General features: G+C 38.8%; 1 protein-coding gene across 4 annotated transcripts in view; it reads right to left on the reverse strand.

Annotated features, from left to right (window-relative positions):
* Positions 1–27975, reverse strand: part of IL1RL2 (interleukin 1 receptor like 2) — a 52194-nt gene that overhangs the window by 22382 nt on the left and 1837 nt on the right. For 2 of the 4 annotated variants that reach the window (XM_003274875.3, XM_003274876.3), the window contains exons 3-6: positions 27463–27697; positions 24749–24944; positions 15273–15432; positions 4812–4886 (exon numbers count right to left, since the gene is read on the reverse strand). In XM_003274875.3, the coding sequence (XP_003274923.1) occupies positions 4812–4886; positions 15273–15432; positions 24749–24944; positions 27463–27697 (666 nt within the window). The remainder of the gene's footprint in view (positions 1–4811; positions 4887–15272; positions 15433–24748; positions 24945–27462; positions 27698–27975) is intronic. The other 2 variants (XM_012512465.2, XM_030827595.1) reach the window with 2 other exon arrangements.

The raw sequence follows: 27975 nt of genomic DNA on the forward strand, positions 1-27975 counted from the left end.
CAATTCTGAAATGGTGCTATGTAAATCTTTCAAGCCTCTAGTAATAAGTTTAAAGGTCAAAATGGTCAAAAATAACTACAGACACAATTGGTTATTAAAGAACACACAATGTATAATGATGTGAATTAAGGCAACAAAAGTATAAACTGTTAGGGGGAGGATAAAAGTCTAGAGTATTTTTATGTGACCAAAGTTAAATTGTAATCAGATTAAAACAGTCTATTATAACTATAAAAGTCTTTATGTTAGCCTCATGGTAGCCACAATGATAGAAATTGCAGCAGATACACAAATAAAAAGAGAAAGGAATCAAAGCTTAGGACTACAGAAAACCACCAAACCACAAAAGTAAACAAGAGAGAAAGAAAGAAACAAAGGATCTGCAAAACAACCAGAACACAATTCACAAAATGTCAGGAGTCATGTTCTTACCAATCAATAATAATCTTGAATGTAAATGGATTAAATTCTCTAATTCAAAGACATATAGTGGCAAAATGGATTAAAAGAAAAAAACAAGAACCAACTATGTATGTGCTGCCTAAAAGAGACTCACTTTACTCACTGACTCACAGTAGGTCCGGTAAGGATACATATACATGGAAAGTGAAGAGATGAAAAAAAGATATTCCGTGCAAATGGAAAACAAAAGCAAGCAGGAGTAGCTACACTTACATCAGATAAAATAGACTTCAAGTTAAAAATTGTAAGAAGAGACAAAGAAGGTCATTATATAATGATCACTAGATTGTTGAATTCCATTGTTGAATTCTCAGTTGCATTTATTTCATTCATTGAATTCTTAAGCTCAGAATTCTCTTTGGTTCTTTTTTATAATATTTATCTGTTGAATTTCTTATTCAGATCATAAATTGTTTTTCTGATTTCATTAAATTATTTGCTTGTATTCTCTTGTATCTAGCTGGGTTTCCTTAGATCATTATTTTGGATTCCTTTTCAGGCATTTAGTAAATCTTATTTTCTTTGAGGTTTGTTACTGGAGAATTATTGGACTCCTTTGAGGTATCATGTTTCCTGTTTTTTCATGTTTCTTGTGTCCTTATGTTGATAGCTGCACATCTGATGCAACAGTCACCTCTTCTAATTTTATGAAGTAGCTTTATTAGAGAAAGACTTTTTCTGTAGATGCATCCTAGCATATCAGTTGGATAGGGTATGTTGGCTTTGGTTCTAGATAGAGACAGAAGTGTAGTCTTCATGCAATTTCTTCAGCTACAATCCACATCTGCAATATCTCTGAGTGTCTCAGTGACCTAGGCTACAGGAGTTTGTACTGGCAGTGGCATGGCTTTGCAGGGTGCTGGGCTACCAGTTTGGTTCTCAGGCCAAGGGTGTGTGTGTGCACACACAGTAGGTCCAATGGAAAAGGGGTGTGGTCTTGCCAGGTGCAGGGCTACTGGGCTGGTTCTCAGGCTGAGGGTGAGTATGTACACCCTCATGGGTATGAGGGTGAGCAGAGTAGGTCTGCTGGCTAGGGGAAGCTTCCCCAGTTGTGCAGGACTGCCTGTCCACACAGGAAGCAGGGCACCATGTGTGTTTGGGCACCAGGATCACAGTAATTTCACAGGGCCCATACTCTAAGTAACCAGGCTTGTGGAGTTGTAGCCACCTGTATGAACATGGTGGAATGACGGGAAAGCATTGGGGATGGAGGGATGCAGTGGCTACTGGCCCCCAGAACAGGACTCACTCTAGCAGTAGCTATAATTCCAAGATAGTGCCACGACGTAGCAGCGTGGGTCATAGGGGTTAAGGGTATGCACAAGGTAGTTTCCTGCACTGGAGCAATATAGCCATGAGAACTCCAGGCTGCTCCCCAAACTGGGCTCAGGACCTGTGAGGACTGCAACTTTCTTCTGTAGCAAGAACTGCAGGTGTCTGTGGTAATAATGAAGGTTGCAGGGGCCTTCTGCTTACCTTTTCCCTGCAAGGAGAAGTTTCTCTTGGCTCCAAGTCAATCTTGGTGAGGGAAACAGAGTGACAGAGAAAGGGTGATTTCCTCCCCTCTCTACGCTGCCATCCTGGGTTTCTGTGCTCCACAGGGATTCCATCATTTTTATGCTGCACTCCAGCGCCCTCCTTCAGACATGCTAGTCAAAATGTAGCTATTTATTTTATATTTTGGCCCTTTTGTAGGGAAATTAGTGCTAAGAACCCCTAGTCAGCAATTTTGTTGACATACTAATAATCTCTATCTTTATAATATATTTTAATACCTACAAGGAAATGGCTCTTTTTTCTTCTATTCAATTTTTTCTTGGCTGTTTCGAGCATTTTTGACAGAAATTTTAGAAACGTTTTGACAAGTTTTAGGATATTCGGTAATTTAACTGATATTATATTAAACTGGTATATTAATCTAGGAGAAATAACATTTTTAATACTGAGTGTTTCTATGTAGGAACATCTTTTGAAATTTCACTGAAACACGTATTCTTTTATGTTCCATCTATAAAATGATAAAATGCTGCATTTTTAATCAGGTAGGCAAGTCTTCCTAATTTCTCGCTCAGTTGTTCCTTACTATTTTATTTCTTGTATTGCAATTGTGAATGCCATTTTCCCTGATTACATAATATATGCTATTTCAAGCATGTAAACATGCTATTAGCTGTGAATGTTTATTTTGTATTAAAATAACTAATAAGAAAATGCTAGTGATTATAGTTTTTTACTTAATTTTCTTAAAATTTCTAAGTAGAAACCAGTAGATCATGTTTTAAAAATTATGTTTATCTTCCTCCCTCCAAGACTTCCAAAACTCCTTCTCTTGCCTTTTAAATACACTGGCTAGAATTTCCAAAGACAGGAGTAGAGGAAGAAAATCAATTAAGAGAGATAAAACAGCCAAATTTGTCTTTTAAGACTATTCACATAATGAGTAATGTGTAGACAATTATCCTTTATTATAGGTATTATTATTTCCTTAAAAGTTTAAAAGAATTATCCTAAAAACATATGGGCCTAGAGGCATTTAAACAGCTTTTATCTCTTACCATTTGTTGTTTTATATAAGCTTTCCCATATTTCTAATTTTTTTATATTTGGGTGTCTCTGCACTTAGGGGATTAGATTTGCTGGAAGTTTATCTTTCTCCCCAATCCCCACCTCAACTCTTCTGCCCTTAACCAACTCTGGGACAGATTCTATTAGTTTATTTTCCTTTAATAAATTCATTATTTTCTACTTTTATTCTTGTTGTTTAGTTGGTCTTTTTATAGAGTCAGATGGTTAGTTGTATATTTTAATTATTTCCACACTTATTAATAATAATGTTATTTAAAGATATAAGCTTGTTTAGAGTTGGTCATATGCCATGAAATTTGATATGAAGTATTCTCGCCATCATTATTTTCTAAATATTCTTTAACTATGGCTTTGGCTCTCTAATCAAAAATGCAAATAATTAAGAGATTATTTTTTGTTGTTTACTTTTTAAAATTTTTTTTAGTTTTAATTGACTAATAATTACATATATTTATGGGTACAATGTGATGTTTTGCTACATGTTTATATTGTAGAATAATTAAATCAAGCTAATTAACAAATCCATCACTTCACATACTTAATGAGTGTGATTATTTTATTGTTTTGGTTTAGATATAAATTTTTACATTTACTATATCGTGATTATACCCCGTGATCTGTACAATTTCCTCTTTTGGACTCTGGGTTTTTCATAGATGTTTCTGAGAGTGATCTATGTATTAGACACATTACTTTTACTATATTCCTCGAACCATGTAGACTCTTACTTTCCTAGTAAATTTCTCAAAGCAAGAGTATGCTAAAATCTCCCCCTACAACTGAAACAATTGTGTTGTTTTATTGTATTGTATTTCTGAGACTTTTAGCATTACATATTTTGATACACTACTATTGACACATAAAACTCTATTTTGTGAGATGTTGAGATTTTTGTCTAATTTGCTTTTTCTTCAGATGTAATACAACATATTTATTTTACTAGCGATTTTTTTTTTATTTTTTTATTTTTTGAAACGGAGTCTCGCTCTGTCGCCGCTGGAGTGCAGTGGCATGATCTTGGCTCATGGCAAGCTCCGCCTCCTGGGTTCAAGCCGTTCTCCTGCCTCAGCCTCCCAAGTAGCTGGGACTACAGGTGCCCGCCACCATGTCTGGCTAATTTTTTGTATTTTTTAGTGGAGACGGGGTTTCACCGTGTTAGCCAGGATGGTCTCAATCTCCTGACCTCATGATCTGCCTGCCTCGGCCTCCCAAAGTGCTGGGATTACAGGCTTGAGCCACTGTGCCTAGCCACTAGTGATTATTTTTTAATTTAAAAAAATAATTTGATGCCTTTTTATCTACTTAGATCACAAATTGAGGCAATGCTTATTGATCCTTTTCCATGTAGATTAAGGAATATAACGTCATAATTTTTTTCATTCCTTTAATATACCTTGCATTGTGAGGTAATATAATCCAGAACTCCTGATCAACATTATTTAATAGTAGTTTTATATTATATTACGTATTGTCTGAAGAATTATTTGCATTTTCATTGCCTTTGCATAAACAGATTTATAATAATCATTTTGGGCCCATAGTCCTCATTGCCAGACTTCTCTGCTACCACAACTTTTCCATGCTTCAGCTATCTGGTGTTTTATTTTGATTCCTCTCCCCATGAGCTCAAGTATATCCAAAGCTGGAAACTGGGTGTGTATGGGATTTATCTTCATCCTTAACATTCAAAATATTCACCAGAATATGCAAACATAATGAGCTCTTCCCCTGGTGATTTCAATGGCTTCAATGATTTTACTCACCAAGCTGTACTTCGATTGAATTATTTTTTGGATAAATGATTTTAGGGACACTTCCTCCATATCCAGCTCTTTCTGCTAAGAAATCATACCCACAGGAAATCGCATTAGAATCACGTATGATACATTCCCAAGTACTTTGATGTAATAGCATGAAGCCCAACAGAGCAGACCATCAATAAGCTCTGGTCAAAATCCCACTCCATAAATACACATTTTCAACCAGAAGTAACTGAATTGCCAAAAAAGAAAAAATAATAAGCTAGAAGCTGAGCTATCAAGAGAGTTCACTTTGGCCATTATATTTTGGTATAAACCATAAACTATATTGTTTATAATATAAACTAATAAGCTATTATAATAAAATCTCAATACTTAATAATCCAAAAACACTTTGCAGGCAGTGGCTATAAGCAAAGGCCTGGCTTAGCTTGAGAGAAATAGTAACCCTCTTGTTTTACCTTCAAAAAACTCCCTCATGCAGTTCCTGTTCCATGGCAACCATTAATCTGTTTCCTATTTCTATAGTTTTGTCCTTTTAAGAATGTTATATAGATGGAAAAATACATAATATCATGTTTTTGAATTACTTTAAAATAATCTGGGGAACTGGTGGGAGTGGGTAGAGGTAAAGATGAAAAAAGTCTAACCAGAAGTTGATAATTGTCAAAGTTGGGTGAGGGATCCGTGAGGGTTCATCATATCTTCAGTTTTGCTCTTCCTCCACCAACTCTGCATTTCCATATTCTTCTATATCCCATCCTCTTCTACTGTTCTTCTAACTCTTTCATCCTACCACCAAACTTTAGCATTATTTCCCTGTATTGACTCCCTGGACTCCCTGCCCCTGAGTCTTTCTCTACTTCTTCCCTCTCCCATTTGTCTGCGAAAATTTAGCAATCATCTACTTAGTTCCATTATTCCTCCTATATATTTGGGGTGGGATATGGAAAAGTTGTAAGACAGGAGCTAAGAAAAATGCAAAAATACATATCTTTTATAATGGCAATAATAATTGCGCATTTCACAAACTATTTAAATGCAGCATGTCCCAAACAAAAGTTATCCCCAGCTAGTTAATATATCATCACCCACTAGATCACACACATGCAAAATCCAGAAGCCATTCTGGGCAACAGCTTTTCTTTCACCTTCTTCAACTTATCAATCACCAAATTCAACTTTTACCTCCTCATTTCTCAGTCTGTCTTTTTTTTCACTTCTAAACCTTCTATTTTCCATTATTTTCCTAAGCAATCTCATTCACACCCACTTCTTCAAATATCATTTCAAGGCCAATGACTTTGAAGGTCATGTCTCCAGTCCTTCCCCTAAGCTCCACGCGCATACAGGCCATGACCTACTCTGGACCTCCACCATCCAAACGCACCTCATACTCAATGTAGCAATGACCAAACTCATGATCTCACTCCTAAATCTGGTTTTCCTCCAGAGCCCTTTTATTTCCCTGAATAGCATCACCATCCAGTCAATAGTGCATGTCAAAAAGCCTGGTTAACTTTTTTGACCTTGCCATATTTCTCCCCATATTCAGTCCAACACTAAATCTGTGGGTTTTATCTCTTAAGGTGTCTTGAACTCATCCACATCTCTCCACCTTCAATGACATCATGTTACCTGCGCCTTCATGCCTTACCTGCACTTCTGCACCTGCACTTCTGATCCACCCTGGAATGGATCATTCTGTGCACAGCAGCCAGTCTGCTGTTTCAGAAATGAAAATCAACTCATGCTACTCTCCTGCTTTCAATCTATCTGGCTGCTTGTCATTGTTCTTAGAATAAAATTCATACTACTTACTCTGAATTGCTGGTTCCTACTTGATCTTGGCCCCCGACTACTTACCCAACCTCATCACCTACCATAATTTCTCTCATTCAGGATCACTCTAGCCCTGCTTTCTACTCTTCAGATACTCCAAGTTCCCCCTTGTGCCAGGGTCTTCACATTTGCTGCTTCCTCAGTCTGGAAAAAATCTCCCAACTCCATCATCCACATAATGCTTCCTGACCATCAGCATCACTATTAGAAAGCTTTCCCTAAGCCACTGCCTTCTCACCAGGCCCTGGCCTGTTTGATCTCAGATTTTTCCTTTCCTTCACTGCTTTCATCTTCCCTATAATTACACATCTTACTAGTGAATTATCTGATTATTCTCTGCCTTCCTTCCTTTCAGCCTTCAAGCTTCATCAGAGCAGTGGTGGTGGCTGTTTTCTTCACCACCATGTTCTCTCTGCCTGGCACAGAACCTAGCTTTGTTCAGTACTCAGCAAAAAGTTCTTAAATGATTGCTTGAAGAAGAGCTCCCCCACGGCCTCTTCCCAAGTTGAGACTATCAGAGCTCTTTTGGATATTTTATCAGCCTCCTAAGTGGTCTCCAAGCTGCCAGGCCCTCTTCAACTCTGGCTTCAAACCATCCCAATACTGACGTCTCCCATCACAAATGCAGCCCAATGACTCTGCATTTGCACCATCCCAGGGCCCTTCAGTGGCTGCATGGTAAAGCCTATGCATAAACAGTCCCCTGGACCTTGCCCCTGCTTAACTCCATGGCCTCAGCTCCCACCCTCCCCACCCCATACTCACATAGGCTCTAATGAAAGTCGTTTTAGATCCAACATAAACATAATGCTTAACACTTCCATGCTTTGTCCTATACTGTTCCCTCTGTTCTCTCTGCCTAGAGACCCCTCTTCACCCTCCTTTCCTTTTGTGAATCCTATTCATTCTTCAAAATTCAGCTGAGAACTCCTTTCCTCTTGGAAGCCTTCCCAGACCATTTGCTTGCCACCCATGGACTCTTCTTATTCTTTTCCTGCTCCGCAAACACTGTCTGTGACTCTACCCTTAGCACATGATGTTAAAATGATCCATTTAACCCCAAAGATTCCCCATCACCACCAGTCTGACAGTTTCATAGTAGAAGAAACAATGCTTTTCACTTTTGAATTATCAGGACCTTCCATAATACTGGCATATAACAGATCATAAATAAATGTTTATTGAACATGAAGTAGTGACTACTGAACCCATTTACTTCTTAAGGGATTCTTCATTTTACCTGAGCAATTTCACCTTACAAAATTTCCCCTCAGTTACCAATGTAAAATTAATGCATTATAGTAGTCAATCATTTGCTTAATAAATAGATCTGTGCCTAGTCTAGGCCAGGCACTGGGCTCAGTGCCAGGGATTCAACTGTGAACAAGATGAGGCAGGTGCTTTATTTCAGAGAGATAATGGTCAGCAGAAAACCCAAGAGCATGAAAATCAAAAAAACCTTGTACAATTAATTTTCTTAATGACTGTGCTTTTAGCATGAACAATTAAAACTGAAAACCACCCAAAAATATTTAGATCAAATGAGCAGTTGCTGTAAAGAACCTAGGAGGACTAGAACGGGCTCTCTAGAAGAACAGCTGGAATGCAGGGAGACACTGGACTGTACAGAGTAAAGGGCACTGTCCTGCATAGGCAGCAGGGAGCCACCCATGCTGACCAGATCCCCCTAGGGATCCACACCATCCAGAAATAGCTCAGTCTCCCCCAGTACTCTGAAGTGTGATGGAAACTAGTGACAAATAGGAAGGTCTACATCAAAGAAGTATCCAGCCTTTAGTTCTTCTCATCTGGATGAGTAAATATAGAAAACAACTTTCTACTAAAGAAAGAACAAAAGCCACCACAGCAGGAACTCCTTGTCCAGTGTGTTTGGAAAAACCAGTGCTGGCCTGGGCATTGAATGCCAGAGCTCTGGCTCTGTTTCTGACAATAACCAGCTTTGTGACCTTCAATAAGTTGCTCATCTCCTGGAACTCTGTAAAATGTACAGCTTGGGGAGAGAATGTGGGGCAAGATGGCAGAATAGAAGAATCCGCCAATTGTCTCCCCTACAAGGACACCAAGTTAACAACCATCTACACAGAAGAAACACCTTCATAAGAATCAAAAATCACTTATAGTATCTGGTTTTAAATCTGTATCACAGAAAAGGACACTAATGAGATAGAAAAAACGGTCCTCAATCGCCAATGCCACTCTCGCCAACCCCCGATATTGGCGGCATGGTATTGAGAGTGTCTCTGGTTGCTGGAGGAGAAAGAACACCGCAATTGTGAGGCACTGAACTCAATGCTGTCTTGTTAGAACAGAAAGGAAAACCGGACCAAACTCAGCTGCCACCGGCTCATGGAGGGAACATTTAAACCAGCCCTAGACAGAGGGAATTGCTAATCCAAGTGATCAGAACTTGAGTTCCTGTAAATCTTACCACCACAGGCTAAAGTGCTGTGGGTCTCTAAGTAAACTTGAGAGGCAGTCTGGGCCACAGGGACTGCAATTCTTAGGTGAGTCCTAGTGCTGCCCAGAGACGGTGGACTGGAGTGGGACATGCAATATACCTCAGTATTCCCATCTAGGGCAGCCAAGGGAGTGTGGGCATCACCCCTCTTTATCACCCCAGACTGCACACCTTACAGCTCTAAAACAGACGCTTTCCTTCTGCTTAAGGAGAGGAGAGGAAAGAGTGGAGAGGACTTCATCTTGCATCTTGGATACCAGCTCAGCCACAGCAAGAGAGGACAATGATCAGAGTCATGAGGCCTGTTCCAGGGCTCCCAGATAACATTTACAAACATACCATGGGCCAGAAGGGGACCCGCTGCCTTGACGGAAAGGATTCAGTCCTTGCAGCATTCATCACCTGCTAACTTAAGAGCCCTTGTGCCATGAATAATCAGTAGCAATTATCCAGATACTACATTGAATGCTTTGGGTGAGCGTCTGAAACTTGCTGGCCTCAGATGAGACTCAGCACATTACCAGCTGCAGTGATTATAGTGAAAAACTCCTTTTGCTTGAGAAAAGCAGAAGGAAAAGTCTGTCTTGCACTTTAGGTACTAGCATAGTCACAGGGGAGGGTAGGTCATGAAGCAGGCTCTTGAGGTCCCTGATTCTGGGACTTGAATCTTGGATGGCACTTCTGCACATGCCCTGGGCCAGAAGGGAGCCCAGTGCCCTGAAGAGTGAGTCCCAGGAAGGCAGCATTCACCACAAGCTGACTTAAGAGCTCTTGGGCCTTAAGGGAAAATCTGCGGTAGTCTGGCAGTACTCCTTGTGGCCGGCTGTGGCAGTGGCTATGGATGGTGAGGCTCGTCTGCCTTTGGAAAGGGGAGGGAAGAGTGGGAAGGACTACGTCTTGTGGTTTGACTGCCAGCTCAGCTGCAGTACAAAAAAACACTTGGCAGACTTCTAAGGTTTGTTTACTCTAATCCCTCACTCCTAGACGGCACTTCTGGATCCACTCAGGGCCTGAAAGACCTCACCAGTGGCAATCAGCCGTGATGGGAGGGACACAGGCCTGGCTGGCTTTGCCACCAGCTGATTGCAGAGCACGAAGGTCTAAAGCAAACATAAGCAGTAGCCAGGGAGTGGGTAAAGCAGGCAAGACCCAGCACTGTGCTGGCTTCAGGTCTGACCCAGCAGTCATAGTGGTCGTGGCCAAAGCGGTGCCTGTGTCACTCCACCGTCAGCTTTAGGTGGCTCAGAACAGACAGACAGACTCTGTTTGTTTGGGAGAAAGTAAGGGAAGAAAACAAGTCTCTGCCTGATATCCAGAGAATTCTCCCAGATATTGTCCAAGATCATCAAGGTGGTACCTCTACAGGTCTGCAAGAACCACAGCATTACTGGGCTAGGGTGCCCCCTAAAGCAGATACAGCTTCGATCCAAACACTCAAATCCTTTGGAAGGCCTTCCCAAGAAGGAAAAGTACAAATAAGTCCAGAGAGTGAAGACTACAATAAATACCTAACTTTTAAATGCCCAGACACTGAAGAACATCTACTAGCATCAACGCCATCCAGGAAAACATGACCTCCTCAAATGAATTAAATAAGGCACCAAGGGCCAGTCCTGGAGGAACAGAGATATGTGATGTTTCAGTCAGAGAATTCAAAATAGCTGTGTTGAGGAAATGCAAAGAAATTCAAGATAACATAGAAAAGGAATTCAGAATTCTATCAGATAAATTTAACAAGGAGATTGAAATAAGGTTTTTTAAATCAAGCAGAAATTCTGGAAATGAAAAAACGCAATTGGCATATTGAAGAATGCATCAGAGTCCTTTAATAGAGGAATTTATCAAGCAGAAGAAAGAATTAGCAGGCTGGAAGACAGGCTATCTGAAAATACACAGTCAAAGGAGACAAAAGAAAAAAGAATAAAAAACAATGAAGCATTGCATACAGAATCTAGAAGATAGCCTCAAAAGGGCAAATCTAAAAGTTATTGGCCTTAAAGAGGAGGTAGAGAAACAGAAAAGAGTAGAAAGTTTATTCAAAGGGATAACAGAGAACTTCCTAAACCTAGAGAAAGATATCAGTCCCCAAATACAAGAAGGTTATAGAACACCCAGCAGATTTAATCCAAAGGAGACTACCTCAAGGCATTTAATAATCACACTCCCAAAGGTCAAGGATAAAGAAAGGGTTCTAAAAGCAGCAAGAGAAAAGGAACAAATAACATACAATAGAGCTGCAACACATCTAGCAGCAGACTTTTCAGTGGAAACCTTATAGGCCAGGAGAGAGTGGCATGACACATTTTAAAAACGTTTACCCTAGAATAGTATATCCACAAAAATAACCTTCAAACATGAAGAAGAAATAGACTTTCCCAGACAAATGAAAGCTGAAGGATTTCATATACTGACCTGTCCTACAAGAAATGTTGAAGGTAGCACTTCAATCAGAAAGAAAAGGACATTAATGAGCAATAAGTAATCACCCAAAGGTACAAAACTCACTGGTTATAATAAGTACACAGAAAAACACAGAATATTTTAACACTGTAACTGTGGTGTGAAACTGTTCTTATCCTAGAAAGACTGAATGATGAACCAATCAAAAATAATAACTACAACAACTTTTCAAGGTGTGGTGAGTACAAGATATAAATAGAAGCAACAAAAAGTTGAAAAGCAGGGGAACAAAGTTAAGGTGTAGAATTTTTATTAGTTTTCTTTTTGCTTGTTTGTTTATGCAAACAATATTAAGTTGTTATCAGGTTAAAATAATGGGTTATAAGATAGTATTTTCAAGCCTCGTGGAAACCTCAAACCAGGAAAAACACAATAGAGTCATAAAAAAATAAAAAGCAAGAAACCAAATCATATCACCAGACAAAATCACTTTCACTAACAAAAGACAGGAAGGAAAGAAAGGAGGAAGAGAAGACCACAAAACAAGCAGAAAACAAATAACAAAATGACAGTAGTAAGTTCTACCTATCAATAATAACATTAACGTAAATGGACTAAACTCTCCAATAAAGAGACATAGAATGGCTGAATGAATGAAAAAACAAGACCCATTGATTGTTTCCACACTTCACCTATAAAGACACACATAGACTGAAAATAAAGGGATGGAAAAAGATATTCCATGACAATCAAAAACAAAAAAAAGAGCAGGAGTAGCTATGCTTAGAGAAAATAGATTTCAAGACAAAAACTATAAAAAAAGACAAAGCAAGTCACTATGTAATGATAAAAAGGTCAATTCAGCAAGAGGATATAACACCCAACACTGAAGCACCCAGATACAAAAACAAATATTATTGGAGCTAAAGAGAGAGATAGGCTCCAATACAATAATAGCTGGAGACTTCAATATCCCACTTTCAGCATTGGACAGATCTTCCAGACAGAAAATCAACAAAGAAACATCTGACTTAATCTGCACTATAGACCAAATGGATCTAATAGATCCATTTACAGAACATTTCATCCAATGGCTGTAGAATACATATTCTTTTCCTCAGCACATGGATCATTCGCAAGGACAGACCATATGTTGGGTCACAAAACAAGTCTTAATACACTGAAAAAATTGGAATAATATCAAGCATCTTCTCTGACCACAATGGAATAAAACTAGAAATCAATAACGAGAGGAATTTTGGAAACTATACAAATGTTTGATGGAAATCAAACAGTATGCTTCCGAATGACCAGTGGGTCAATGAAGAAATTAAGAAGGAAATTGAAACATTTCTTGAAACAAATAATGGAAACACAACATACTAAAACATATGGGATACAGCAAAAGCAGTACTCAGAGAAAAGTTTATAGCTATAAGTGTCTACATCAAAAAAGAGGAAAAACTTCGAACAAACAATCTAATGATGTATCTCAAAGAACTAGAAAAACAAGAGCAAACCAGGCCCAAAATTAGTAGAAGAAATAAATGAAATTGAAATGAAAAAAACACAGAAGATCAGTGAAACAAAAAGTTGGTTCTTTGAAAAGGGAAACAAAATTGACAAACCTTTAGCCAGGCTAAGAAAAAAAGAGAGGAGATACAAATAACTAAGATCAGAAATGAATAAGGAGACATTACAATTGATATTGCAGAAATCCAAAAGATTATTAATGGCTACTATGAGCAACTCTATGCCAATGAATTGGAAAATCTAGAAGAAATGGGCAAATTCCTAGACAAATACAACCTACCAAGATTGAGCCAGGAAGAAATCCAAAACCTAAACAGACCGATAACAAGTAACAATATAGAAATTTTAATAAAATATCTTTATTAAAGAGAAAGAAATCTCTTTATTAAAGAAAAGTCTGGGATTTGATGGCTTCACCACTGAATTCTAACAAACATTTAAAGAAGAACTAATACCAATCCTACTCAAACTATTCAAAAAAATAGAGGATGAGAAGATACTACCAAATTCATCCTATGAGGCCAGTTATTACCCTGATACCAAAACCAGAAAAAGACACATCAAAAAAAAAAGAGAGAGAAAACTATAGGCAAGTATCTCTGATGAATATTGATGCAAAAATCCTCAACAAAGTACTAGCAAAGAGAATTCAACAATATTTTAGAAAGATCATTCATCATGACCAAATGGGATTTATCCCTGGGATACAAGGATGGTTTAACATTTGCAAATCAATCAATGTAATACATCGTATCAGCAGAATAAAGGCTAAAAACCATATGATCATTGCAATTGATGCTGAAAAAGCATTTGATAAAATTCAACAGGTCATGATAAAAACCCTCAAAAAAACTGGAAGTAGAAAGAACATGTATCAATGTAATAAAAGCCATATGTGACAGACCCACAGCTAGTATCATACTGAATGGGGAAAAACTGAAAGTCTTTCCTCTAAGTTCTGGAACACGATGAGGATGCCCACTGTCACCACTGTTATTCAACATAGTACTGGAAGTCCTAGCTAGAGAAATCAGACAAGAGAAAGATATAAACAGCATCCAAATTAGAAAAGAAGAATTCAAATTATCATTGTTGGCAAATGATATGATCTTACATTTGGGAAAACCTAAAGACTCCACAAGAAAACTGTTAGAACTAATAAATTCAGTGAAGTTGCTGGATACAAAATCAGCATACAAAAATCAGTAGCATTTCTATATGCCAACAGTGAACAATGTGAAAAGATATTTTACAAGTAATCCCATTTACAATAGCCACACATAAAACCATATGATCGTTTCAAAAATATTAAAATACATAGGAATTAACCAAAGAAGTGAAAGATCTCTATAATGAAAACTATAAAACACTGATGAAAGAAATTGAAGAGGACACAAAAAAATGAAAAAATATTCTATGTTCATGGATTATAAATATAAATATACACATATTATGTAATATATACACCTATTATGTGTATAATATATAATATACCCATTATTATATATAATATACCTATTATTATGTAATATATACACATATTATATATACATATATACACCTATTATGTGTATGTATTATATACACATAAATATATACACCTATTATGTACCCACAAAAATTGAAAATTAAAAAAATTAAATTAGTGGCTTGAGCTAAATTACTTTTAGGGTTTCTTCTTCCCCTAAGGTTCTACTTTCAAACCTCCAGGCATATGTTCAAGAGAGCTGGCTGCTCTGGGCTGAGAACACAGGTCTCATGAGCAGCAGGATCTCCCAGGACCATGTCCAGAACTCTGAGCTCTGCAGCACTCGAGAAAGGGGAGGCCTCAGCTGGAAGGCCCACAGGAGTATTCACGACAATGAAGGCTGAGGTGAATGAGAGTCATGTTCATCACATCTACCATTTTCTAGATACCTGTGTTTCATCAGGCACCCCAGCAGCTAGTCTATGTGCATGATCTCATTTAATTTTCACAAATTAACCAAGAGTTTTGAGTGTTCTGTTGTTCAGAAGAGGAAACTAAGCTGCTCATGCCCTTCTGCCTCACTCTTCCCACCTTCTGATTCTAACAGTGGCAGGTCTGACAGCCTGCTAGCCTTCAAGGAAACCAAGACCTAGAATCACTCCTGCTCAAAGCCCAAAGCCAGAAGCCAGTTCGCACAAAGCCAAGAGAAGATAAGGCGACAGGCATACATGAGCATACTTACTGATGCTCACAGTGATGCCATTTAAAACCTCGTACTGCTTCCCTGAGTGTGTCAATATGGCTTGACATGCGTAGTTCCCTCTGTCCTCTGCTGAGACATTGCTCACCGAAAGCCTGGTTTGCAAAACAGTGAACCGCTCCCCTTTAATCTCGTTACAGTCCTAATACAAATAAAAACAAAATTCAATTCAATGAATACTTAGAAACCTGTGTGATCCCTAGAATTTAGGTAATTTACAGTCTAACTGGAAGACAGCAGATAGCTAGCTAGCCTAGGTAAATAGAAAAATAGGTAGATGATAGATTGATGATAGATGGATAGATAGGCAGCAGAATTCCTTGCCCAGTCTGTATATAATGTGTATATATGTGTGTGTGTGTACATATATATGTGCATGTGTGTGTATATAGATATACACAGATTTGACAAAGGATATTTTACAGGCTGAAGTGAATGATACAAACATTAAGTCTAGGAGGAGTTGAGAGGAGAGTGGCCTACGTGAGTTGGAAGGAAGACTTCATGGAGGAAAACTGAGCCTGGGTCAGTTTTTCACAGGAGGACATGAACAGGCAGGAACATCCTCCACCTTCAGGGGCCCATGTCTGCCAGTGGACTCCCACTTAATGGCCCAAGTCCCTCTGACAAGACTGGAAACCCAGGTGAATAATGACTGCTCCCACTGCCTTGTGGGCCCAGTTACACTTTCTGCACTTATCAAGCATTGGACTTTATAGAAGTCCGAAATAATTCTTCACCAACATCTAATTTGAAGTTCTGAACAGTGATCAAAGGATGCCGGTCAGGTTTATGGAGGGCAGATGTCACATCACTTCTCCCACTCTCCATGCCTCCTCCATGGACAAGGCAACAACCTCACACCCAACCAATCAGAAGACCATGAGTCTTAGGAATGCTGTCTCTCCCAGCAACCACCCAGAGGGCAAGCCTCACCATTCCTCTGTCCTGTCCTAGGCTCACATTCTCATGCTAATCACCACTTCTTTCATCCCTTGGGCCCACTTCTGAATTCTCCCAAACCTGTTCCCTGTCCTTCAAGAAACTGCACTCCACTGAGTGACTGCTTAGCTAATTGAGTCCATTTGTTCATTCAAACATCTGAGTTCCTGCAGTTTGCCTGCACTGTGACAGGCCTGGTCATGCAGGACTAAGATGCAATCCCTCTCCTCAGGAAGTGCACAATCTAAAAGATAAAATCAACATGCAAACCCCTAATTAAATAAATATTTACCTGCCCAAGTGTTAAGCTCTCTCCTCACTTAGGCCCAGTTCAGAGTCACACTTCATTCTCCACCCCTGGAACAGCATGAATAGAGCCGCCCAGCAGGATGCAGTAAATAATTAATGCCAAACAAGCATTGGCTTATTTATAATGTGAAACGTTACTTCCTAGAAGGCTTACATTATTTCCCTATAAATACCTGATATGGGAAACCAACTCATAATCTGACAACTGCTTATCAAACAAAATGGGAATTACTAATCAGAGTTAGATGTATAAAGGGATCAGACTCTGATATTGTGATGTCTCCTTCTTTAGGATACAGACAAGCACTTTTTTTTTTTCTGAGACAGGATCTTAGCTCTGTCGCCCACTTCCTGAGCTCGGGGGACCCTCCCACTCCAGCCTCCTGAGTAGCTGGGACTACAGGTACGTGCCACCACACCACAATTTTTTGGTTTTTTTAGTACAGACGGGGTTTCACCATGAAGCCCAGGCTGCTCTCGAACACCTGGGCTCAAGGAGTCTGCTCTCCTCAGCCTCCCAAAGTGCTAGGATTACAGGAGTAAGCCACTGCACTCAGCCCAAACAAAGCACAATGTCTAGTCCTGGCACTTCATAAACCTCTTCCCTGGACAGACAGCCCTGGATAGTCTGTGGCTAGGCACAGTCTCTGGGCCTCCCTTTCTGTGCTTCCGTGGCTGAGCAGTCCTCTCTCTGACGGATTCATTCTTTCTTTCAAGATATACATATTTTAATCATCTTAAAGTTCAGCCTTGCACCTGAGGGCCATTCTGTCGCTTTGCTATAACTCGGACTGCCTCTATTCTGAACCACTGGAACATTATTTCAAAGTTTAAACTCTCAACGAGCTTGGATTTAAATTTAAAATCTTTAGGGTAATGTCTCACTAGCAAGATTTAAAATTAAAATATTAAGAACAATAGAGTCCACTTTTGAATGCCTTATATATTCCAGGCATCATGAAGAAAACTCCTGACCCAGCATGTACAATATTTCAGAAACACAAAGCAGCCTTGAGAATTCTTACTAAGATGCAGTGGGTACAGAATAGTGATGGAGATAAAACTGGTGAGGCAGTCAGGAGACCTGTCACAGAAAACCATGAAGAGGAGATGAGCATCAGAAGCTTTCTGAGCAAGAGAATAAGACAATCAGATTTTCTTCTGAGAAAGACCCTTTAGTTGCTCTGTAGTTTAAAGGATTAAAATAGTGCAATGCTAAAGACCATTTAGATTTTATTTCCATAAACTGAGGCCAAATGGAACCTAAACTAAGGCAGGGAAGTAGGGATAGCAAGTAAAAAACAAAAAACAATTATTTAAGCAGTTCCAGGCCACAGAATTTAGTGACAAATTTGGAATATGCAGAGGGAGCAGGACTTCTACAGTCTTAGCTTAGGTAAGCAAAGGTGTTACTAGGAAGAAGAAGGAATGCAAAGAAATGAAGAAAATGATCCTATTTGGGGTAAGATTAAAAAATAGCTCTAACCATGGTGCATGGGGTGAGTGGTGGGGATGGGAGGAACTAAGGAGACTGTATATTAGACGGTTGGACAAAGGAATCCAGAGGTTGGAAGAAAGGTCCAAGTGGAAGAGAACTGGGAGCCATATGGAGAATATAGAGCCAAATGGATGGTTCTATAAATCCTCCATGTGAATGTAAGCAAAAGCGAGCACAGAAGATGACCACGGCTGAAACCATGGGGAACCTCAAATCCTAAGACCCAAATATAGACGAAAAGAATTCAGTGATGATTACAAAGGAAGCGCCAATAAAAATAAAAATAAAAAAGATAAACAGAGACAAAGAATGAGTAAGTCTTCGAAGGAAATGAGAAAGGAGTTCCCAGCTGATGGGAGTGCCCAGCAATGTTGAATGCCACAATCAGGTTGAAAATGAATGTCGATTTAGCAACTGGAGAGCACGAAGTAACTTTAGCAAGTTCAGATTGAGCACAATGATGGGGGCCCAAAACCACTGTGCTGAGGAGTAATTTGGGATTGAAACAAAAACAAAATTGGAGACATGACCACTTTTCCAGGTGTAGACAGATGTCTTAATACCCAAACCTTGTCCTCTGTAAGCCCTTCAATTTCAAAGACTTCCTGGGGACTTCTCTCAGTTTTCAATTCTCCCAGACATAAGCCAGGATTTTCATAGGGATTTGCCATTATCCAGAACCTCTGTCTCCAAATTCTTAAAATTAAATATATTACTTTCTGACTGATTCCCTATTCCAGCTCATTCATTCCTTTATTGTAACTAAATAATAATCTCTAATATTTATTTATTAGGTACTTATTATGTACTCATGCTGAACTAAATGCTTCATGGATAGATTAGATCATTTAATCTTTGAAACAGGGCCATGAGGCCACATATCTCTGTCTGGATTTAGCAAACAAAAATCATTCTTCATTTTATGCAGAAAAGGATTCAAGACAAGATACTAGGTGCCTTGCAAAATCTGTGAAAGTACTCAGGAAGTGGCATCAAGGCCAGAACCACACTGCAGAAGTAGCTTGCCCTGAGAGCCGCTACCTCTACCACAACCTGAAAAGTGGGGAATCGACTCTGAAATACACCACCTGCAATTCAGAGACTAGCAGTTGCCACTTATGCAACTCCAGTGTGTCAAGTAATGCCACATCAGGAAGAGTCACCCCAACAAATAAAGTGGAATACTCAGCTCCCACAGAACTGGAGACTGGACACTTCAATACTGCTGGAGAAATTTCCGTGTCTCCAGGGCTGTGCTTTCCAGTAGAAAGAGCAGGAAGATCCTCCATCCTCACCTTCACCTTTCAGCAAAGCCAGCTGGAGACACAGAATTTCATCCAGAGCCTTAGCAGTAGGTGACTCAGCAAAATGTAAGCTGGTGTGGTCATTTTGTTCCTGTGTATTTTTAGTTTTATGGCCTCTACAGGATAAAAAGACTCACCATGGGCATCACACTTTTCCACTGAATTTTCTATCCATTCAACTCACTTTTCTATCTTAACTGGAATTAGCCCACTTGACCTCTCTACTTTTGTCTAATTTCCAAGCTCTTTCAGGTATCATTTCCTTTCCTGTCCATCCTGGATTCACGTGTCCATCATTTCAATCACTTCCCTTCCAATACCTAAACTCTGCAGCCCTCCGTCCTTCCAGCATCTTCACCTGCAAAGCCCCCATTCTGATGGATCCCTTCATCCCTCTCCCACAAGGCTTCAACCAGAGAGAAGAGCACTATAGGAGATAATCACATAAACAGGCATCTTGGTATGACTACAAATTCATGGTCTTCACCTTAGAAATTCTTTGCATCTCCATCTATTTACTTACATTACTCCTTCAAATTTTCCCCATAACATCTCCTTACAATTAGAAAAATCAGGGGCCCTCAGACATAAGTTCCTCCTTTTCCCTCATTTTTCGGTTCTACTTTATAACTTTCTGAAATGAACCGCACTTCTTAACTTGATTCCTAGGATAGTCCAAATGATCAGCATGCCACCATTCTCAAGGCCTTCCAATGTATTCACTACAGCCCCTATAGAAGGACTTTTCTCAAACGTGAATCTGCTCATGCCATTCTCCTGATGGTAGGATTCACTGTTGAAATGCTTTAAACTGGCATAAATGGTGTTTATTTTCTAGCACCATCTTTCTACATGTGCCCTAAACTCTAACCAAGGCCCCCAAACACCATTCTCTTTCTCACTCAACGCCTTTGCACCTGCTGCTTCCCTCTAATTACTGACCTTCCTTGCCATACCCACCAGGCTAATTGTGTTCACTCTTCAAGCACAGTTCAAAGTCACCTTTTCCAGGAAGCATAGCCATGGACATTCCCAGGGTCTGCTCTAGTTTTGCTTTCTTTATGTTCACCTCATGCTGTAATAAAATTCTTAGTTTACTTGTCTGCTTCCTCTGATAAATTGTAACTTCTCTGAAGACATGTGACATCCCTTGGCACAGCATCAAGAAGATCACAGACTCCAGATAATTGCAGAATTGATTCCAGCCCTCTGGTTTTACAGATGACAACACTGAGGCCCGAAGAGTGATTCCAGGTCTGAGCACATGGTAGTGGCAAAAACAGCCATACCTGGATCACCAAATCTGAGCAGGTGGTATAGTATCAGGTGACCCCTCCTGCTTACACTGCTGACCCTCAGCTTTTGCCTACATTTGCAAGCCCAGGGTTGTTTTTAAAATAAAGGCATCTAAGCCCCACCCATGGGTGACCTGCTTCAGTTAGCAGAGGGTGAGGCTGAACATCAGAATTTTTAAAAGATCCAGAGGATCAAATCCGATGCTCACTTAGGATTGCTAGTCATAGCCCTGAGTCCATCTCCAAGTGCTGCAGAAACAGAAGTTAGAATAGCCAAGGCAACATTTCAGAAAAAGGAAAAGCAGAGGACTTATACAAAACTTAAGACTTATCTAATGCCATAATAATTAACAAGGATAAGGGCCCGATGCGCTGGCTCACACCTGTAATCCTGGTACTTTGGGAGACTGAGACAAGTGGATCATCTGAGGTCAGTAGTTTGAGACAGCCTGGCCAACATGGTGAAATCCTGTCTCTAGTAAAAATACCAAAAATTAGCCAGTTGTAGTGGCGTGCGCCTGTAATCCCAACTACTCTGGAGGCTGAGGCGGGAGAATGGCTTGAACCCAGGAGGCAGAGGTTGCAGTGAGTCACGACCGCACCACTGCCCTGTAGCCTAGGAGAGAGACTGAGACTCCATCTGAAAAAAGAAAAAAAGAAAGAAATGAAAGAAAGAAAGAAGAAAGAAAAGGGAACGCTACAGAGGGTTCTGAAACAGATCTACACACAAAGACCAATATGATTCACATCAGAGGTGACATGCAAAGCAACGTGAAAAGAACAGGTAAACTATAAGTCCACAGAGAAAAAAATTACATTTGACCCTACCAACACTACACACTTAAAAATCAGTGGAAAAAGAAAAACAATGAAACTTCAAGAAGAAAATATAGGAAAAAAGGTCTTTTTACTTTGGGGTATGAAAAAGATTCTTAAACAAGTCACAGAAAGTACTAATCACAAAGGAAAATCAATACATTAGACTGCATTAAAACTAGGAAGTCTGAGACCTCATTACCAGAGTAGAAAGGCTAGCCATTACTTAGAAGGACACATTGTAACAATTACTGATACCCAGATCTATAAAGAACTACTACAAATCAATGAGAAATAGACAAGAGGCTAGCAAACCACACAACAGGCCAAATGTGGCTAACCACCTGTTTTTGTAAATAAAATGTTATAGAAACACAACCACACTCCCTCATTTCTATATTGTCTACAACTGTTTTTGTGTTTCCAAAACAGAGTTGAGTAGGTGAAACAGAGACCATCTGGCCTACAATGCCTAAAATACTTACTATTTTTTCACAGAAAAAAAAAAATGGTACCTCCTGGACAAGGTAACCCGCAGCCACTCAGGAGGCTGAGGCAGAAGGGTCACTTGAGCCCAGGGGTTCAAGGTTACAGTGAACTATGATTGCACTACCGCACTCCAGCCAGGGCAACAGAGCAAGAGCTTGTCTCAAAAAAAAAATTTTCACAAGCAAGCACTCAAAGAAAAAAATTACACACACACACACACACAGACATCCAAGTGTCAAGAAGAAAATTTAAAGAAGATCAACATTATCAGTTATCAGGGAAGTGTTAATTACAGCTGAAATGAGACACAATTATTCATTTATCCAAATAGCAAAAATTAAAAAGACTAATAGTACCATGTGTTGTCAGATATAGGGGCATAAATAACTCTTATACACTGCTGCTGGAACTGTAAATTGGCACCAATTTGGAAAACGGTTTGGCATTTTCTACATACCCTTATGACCCAACTATTTCACTCTCATGTAATATGTCCCACAAAATTGCATTCATAAGTGAGAAAAGTGTTCATACCAGCTTTGTTTCTAAGACCCAGAAATTAGAAATGACTCAAGAGTCTAACAATAGTAATAATGAAATAGTACACAGCAATGAAAAGGGATAAAATATAGCCACATGCAACAGCATAGATGATTCCCACTGGTTTGCTATTGAGCCAAGGAAGCCAGACATAAATACTACATATGATTTTATTCAAATTAAATAAAATTCAAAAACTGGTAAATCCAATCTATGATAGCATAAATCAGGGAAGTGGTTATTTGGGGGACTAGGGAGGCATAGTTTTTGCAAGATGGAAGAGATGGGCCTTCAGAGGTGCTAGTAATGTTTTCTTTCTTAACTTTCATCGGAAAGGGTAATTAAAAGGTATGTTCACTTTCTGATGATCCAACAAGCTTGTCCACTTATGATTTCTGCATTTTATATGTATATATTATACTTCAATGAAAAGGGGTTTTTTAATGCATTGCAAACAATCATACCCAGGATATATAAATATATAAAATCTCCTATAAGTCACAAGAAAATGGCATGAAAAGTAAAATAAGAAATATACCAAAAGATATGAGTGGGCTGTTCAGAAGAGGATCCAGAAATGGCCAATAAACATGAAAAAAGTGGTCAATCTCACTCATAATTAAGGAAAAGCAAAATAAAATAAAAAGGTACATTCTATACCCACCAAATTGATTTTAAAAATCAAAGGCTTATAATACAAAGTTCAACACAAGGTTGTAGGAAATCTAGAATACTCCTGGTGAGCCATGCATGGTGGTTCATACCTATAATCCCACCACTTTGGAAGGCCAAGGCCAGAGGACCACTTGAGGCCAGGAGTTCAAGACCAGTCTGGGCATCATAGCAAGATTCTGTCACCACAAAAAAATTTAAAAATTACCTGGGCTTCCACCTGAGCCCAGGAGTTAGGCTTCAGTGAGCCATGATCACACCACTGCACTCCAGCCTGGACAACATTTTATGACTCTGTCATAAAATAAAGTAAAATAAAATACTCCTGGCAAAAGTATAAACTGATACAAAATTCTGTGAAGCAATTTGTGTAACATCAACAAAGTTGAATACTTTGCTCATCTGCATGCCCTACAAATGAGCAATTCTAGGGCTAGTAATCTTAGAGAAATGCATTCACTGGCAAACGTCCCTTAAAAGACAGGTATAAGAACATTCACTTCCACATTTCTTGTAAAAGAGGGAAACTAAACAACCTAAATGAACATGAAACATATAACAGAAAGGATCAACAAAGTCGAAGTTAGCTTTTGAAAAGAGTACTAGAACTGACAAGTCTCTGATGAAACTAATCAAGCCTGTGTGTGCACGTGTGTCTGTGTGTGTGTGTGTGTGTGTGTGAGAAAGAGAGAATGAATAATGACTGAAGGTGAACCTTACTTTGAAGGTTTTGATGTCTGCGGACATCAAAAGAGAAGAGCTGCTAAACAATTTTCCAGAATATGTGAAACCTTTAATGAAATGAGAAACTTCCTAAGACACAAAATCTTACCAAACTCATACAAGAGAAAGTCAGAAATTTGCGTAATTCTTTCACCATTAAATAGATGAAAATCTTCCCATAAAGAAAACTCATGACCCAGAGGGATGTGTTGGCAAGGGTTAACAAGCAGGAAAAACTAATTACAATCTCAAATAACTAGCCTGTGCTCCTCCATTCCAAGGGTTACCTTCTATGTCAATGTATGCCAGGATCATCAAGAAAAGAGAACTTCTGAAGATGAAAACACAAAGTGCAGAAAGATGAGCATAAAAAAGGAAGGGCTAGAAAGAGCTAGACTATATATTTTTATTTGCTAGTATATCATTATACAAGAATAATCACAGGGCACTAATCATGGTAGCCACAATTGAGGAAGGTGTGATGAGCCCAGAGCAAATATGCAACAGTAGCAGGAAACAGGTTTTCCAGGCAGTGACCTCTTAGAATTTGTGATTATTGAACCAAGTGCACGTAGTATGCATTTAAACAAACATAATTAATGTTAGAAAAATAAAGAATAGCCTGAAAAATAAGAATAACTGGAGGAAGGTGGTGGATCCAAATAATAAAATATTACAAAGCTATAATAACTAAAAATGTTTAAAAACAGTAATTAGGAAGGTAACGTTATCAATGACCGCTAGCTAACTAATCTATCTTAGGCACACAACTTTACCAATTCTGCCTTAAAAAATACAACTTAACCTATAAAAAACAGTGGGTTTTAAAGAAAAGGAGGAAAAATATCAATAAGAAAATATGTTTTTTACCTTATACCACTTTATTGGACCCAAAACACAACTCTTCGGGAAGTGCAGATGACATGTGAGGCTACCATCTTTTCCAAGATGCAATATTTGCTTGTACTCATCTGATAAATTTGGTAAACCACTTATGGAAGTGTCACACCAATGTTTTTCAAAAACAGTTAGGTTTACATGTATTCTATGACAGCTGTCTCTACCCCTGTAAGACAGATTGAGACGTCATAAACTCTTTAAATCACAAAATCGAATAATTCAGCTCATTTTCAAATGTTTCCAAATCATTTTCACAGCACTGTGCAAACCCTCTGCCTCTAACAAAGCACTAAACACCCACAAATGATTCATCACAAAAGGACAAATGGTATTCACACAGTGGAGGAACTGGACAACATCTTAACCGAGTGATCAAAATGGATATCACCAGCTAGGGGCAAGTGGACGCCATGTGCCTCTGAGTAATATTCTGAAGAGGACACAAAGCACTCACCTAGCATTCCAGCCAAAATGGCTGAACCTAATCATGAAGAAATACCTGACAAACCCCAAAGAAGGAGATAATACAAAATAATTGCTTATAGTTCTTAAAAATGTCAGTATCTTGAAAAACAAAGACTGAGGAACTGTTCCAGATTAAAAGAAATTAAATATTCATGGCAAGCAAATGCGATGCATGATCCCAGATTGGTAACTATACTGGAAAAGAAAGAAAAACATTATAAAAGGTCTTCAATGAGACCATTGATAAGATTAGAATATAGATTATAGATTAAAGTATTATATGATGTTTAAGTTTCCCGAATTTGATAACTATACTATGATTATGTAAGAAATAAATAAATATACATTGAAAGGAAATAGGAAATATACACTGTTGATAGGAAACATACATTGAAATATTAAGGGCTAAGAGGGTATGATGTATACAACTGAAATGGTTTAAAAAATGGTTTAGGAGAAAAATATTGTTTATAATTTATATCATATATATGGTGAAAGGGAAAATTATAAGATAAATGTAAAAATATATTCTTAAAAATGAGGAATCTGGATAAAGGGTAGAAGGAAGTTCTTGATACTATTCCTGCAAAATTTATTTAAATTTAAAATTATTTCAAAGCAAAAAGTAAAAATATACAGTTTCCTAAACATGTATCCTATCTGGATGTTATTAATAAAAGTCTTGGAGAATTCATGTTCATTTTCTTTCATGGCAGATAATACCTTTGTCAATTTCTACTAAAGATTATTTTTCCTCATTTCAAAGCTCCCAGATTTAAATAGTTTAAATCTAGCTTCGACATCCACATTCATTTATGTGATGTATGATCTTCAAGTCTAGTTAATAATTCACAGCCTAGGCTAAAATAGGAAAGCAGACCTCCACGTGCTCTGAGCAGTTTATTAGCAACTAAATCTGTGGAAAGGAGCCAGGCAGAGCTAACGACCACTTCCACTTGTGAACCACTCAATTTTGTGCATTTAGTCTGTCTGGTGTTTAGAAATGAGGAATCTAGCAGGAATCAGAGTGGGACACGGGCCATGCTGGGACACAGAAAGGGGCTGGCAAATATCACGGAATCAAAACAAGAGAGAGAGAGAATGGAGTACCTACTTCACACCTGATCTCAGTTAATTTGCACCTCAAGCCTATCAGGCCAGCATTACTTCCATTTTACAGAAAAAAACAAGGCTCAGAGAGAACAAGTAATTTGTTAAGGTCATGCAAGCCAGTGTGAGAGAGTCACGAAATTGGGCCCTCAGGCTAAATTTGGTCTATAGATGTGTTTTATTCAGGCCCCACAAAGCTTTACAAATTATAAAAAGTTGCACACACAAACTCTGAATTCCAGATTCCCTTGAAAAGTGAGAAGATGGGCTTGACCTGAATAGACAGCTACCTTTCAGGGGCATGTGCTTTCCAGTTGACCACAGTCACCACCAGGCCTGTGTTATTCATATTTCTTAGCACAGGTTCTCCAGTGATGTCTGGAACATACTTGATGCTTACTCCCTGCCTTAAGCAGATTCCTTGTGAAAAGGGCTCACGGGAGGCTCATTCCTATCTGGATGTGCCATTTCCCACAAAAATTTTTGGCATTTCAAGAAAGATGGCAGCAGCTGGGCTAGGTGGCTCAGGCCTGTAATCCCAGCACTTTGGGAGGCCAGGACGGGTGGATCACGAGTTCAGTAGCTCGAGATCATCCTAGCTAACACGGTGAAACCCCATCACTACTAAAAATACAAAAAATTAGCCAAGCGTGGTGGCACGCACCTATAGTCCCAGCTACTTGGGAAGCTGAGGCAGGAGAATCACTTGAACCTGGGAGGCGGAGGTTGCAGTGAGCCAAGATCGCCGCCACTGCACTCCAGCCTGGTGACGGAGCGAGACTCCATCTCAAAAAATAAAAAAAATAAAAAGAAAAGAAAAAGAAAACAAGAAAGAAAGATGGCAGCAATAATACTGGGACAGACACAGTTTGTGAGTGGGTCTGGTCTGAGGTGCCATTTCCATAGGGAAAGATGCGTATCAGGTTCCAAAAATGAGTTACAAATCTGTTCTGTTTAAAAATGTGTTCACCGGAAATTGTCTTGTAACAATTATAAAAACATACAACAACATAATTCTTCTCAAGAGTTTTCTATGTTCATTAAGAATTTTCCTAAAATAATTTATACACACACACACGAGTTAGTTCTATTTTAAATTAGGAACTTACTTTAAAACACATTGGTAGACTCCTGAGTCCCCCCATTCCATGGGGAGAAACAAAATCCAAGTCTCGTCCTGGTGAATTCTAGACTGTATGATTTTGGACACTGGGATTTTGCTAGAATTTTTATACCATGTTACACTGACTTCCCCAGATGTTATAGGAGGGAATGTACAATTAAAAGCAAAAGGCTGTCTTGCTGAAAGCATCTCATTTTTCGTAAAAATGTCCTTGCATCCATCTAAGGAAAGAAAAACAAAACAAAACAATTATCCATGAAAGAAAACTTCAGTTTTATTTACTGTTAGTTTTTTTAAATGCCTCTTCAATTTTCCAGCCAATTTGAAATTTCATTTGGGAGTTTCTTGAGTCTGGAAGTTTCCTAAAAATAACCTGCTGATTATAAAGTATAATTCCAAGTTCTTTAAATGTATCCATAAGACAGAATTTACTCCCTTCCCTCCTCACAAACCTCTTCCCCATCGGGAATGATTTCCCTCTTTCCCTTCTATTCTACGA

Source organism: Nomascus leucogenys, chromosome 14 (assembly GCF_006542625.1).
Source record: "Nomascus leucogenys isolate Asia chromosome 14, Asia_NLE_v1, whole genome shotgun sequence".
Lineage (NCBI taxonomy): Eukaryota > Metazoa > Chordata > Mammalia > Primates > Hylobatidae > Nomascus > Nomascus leucogenys.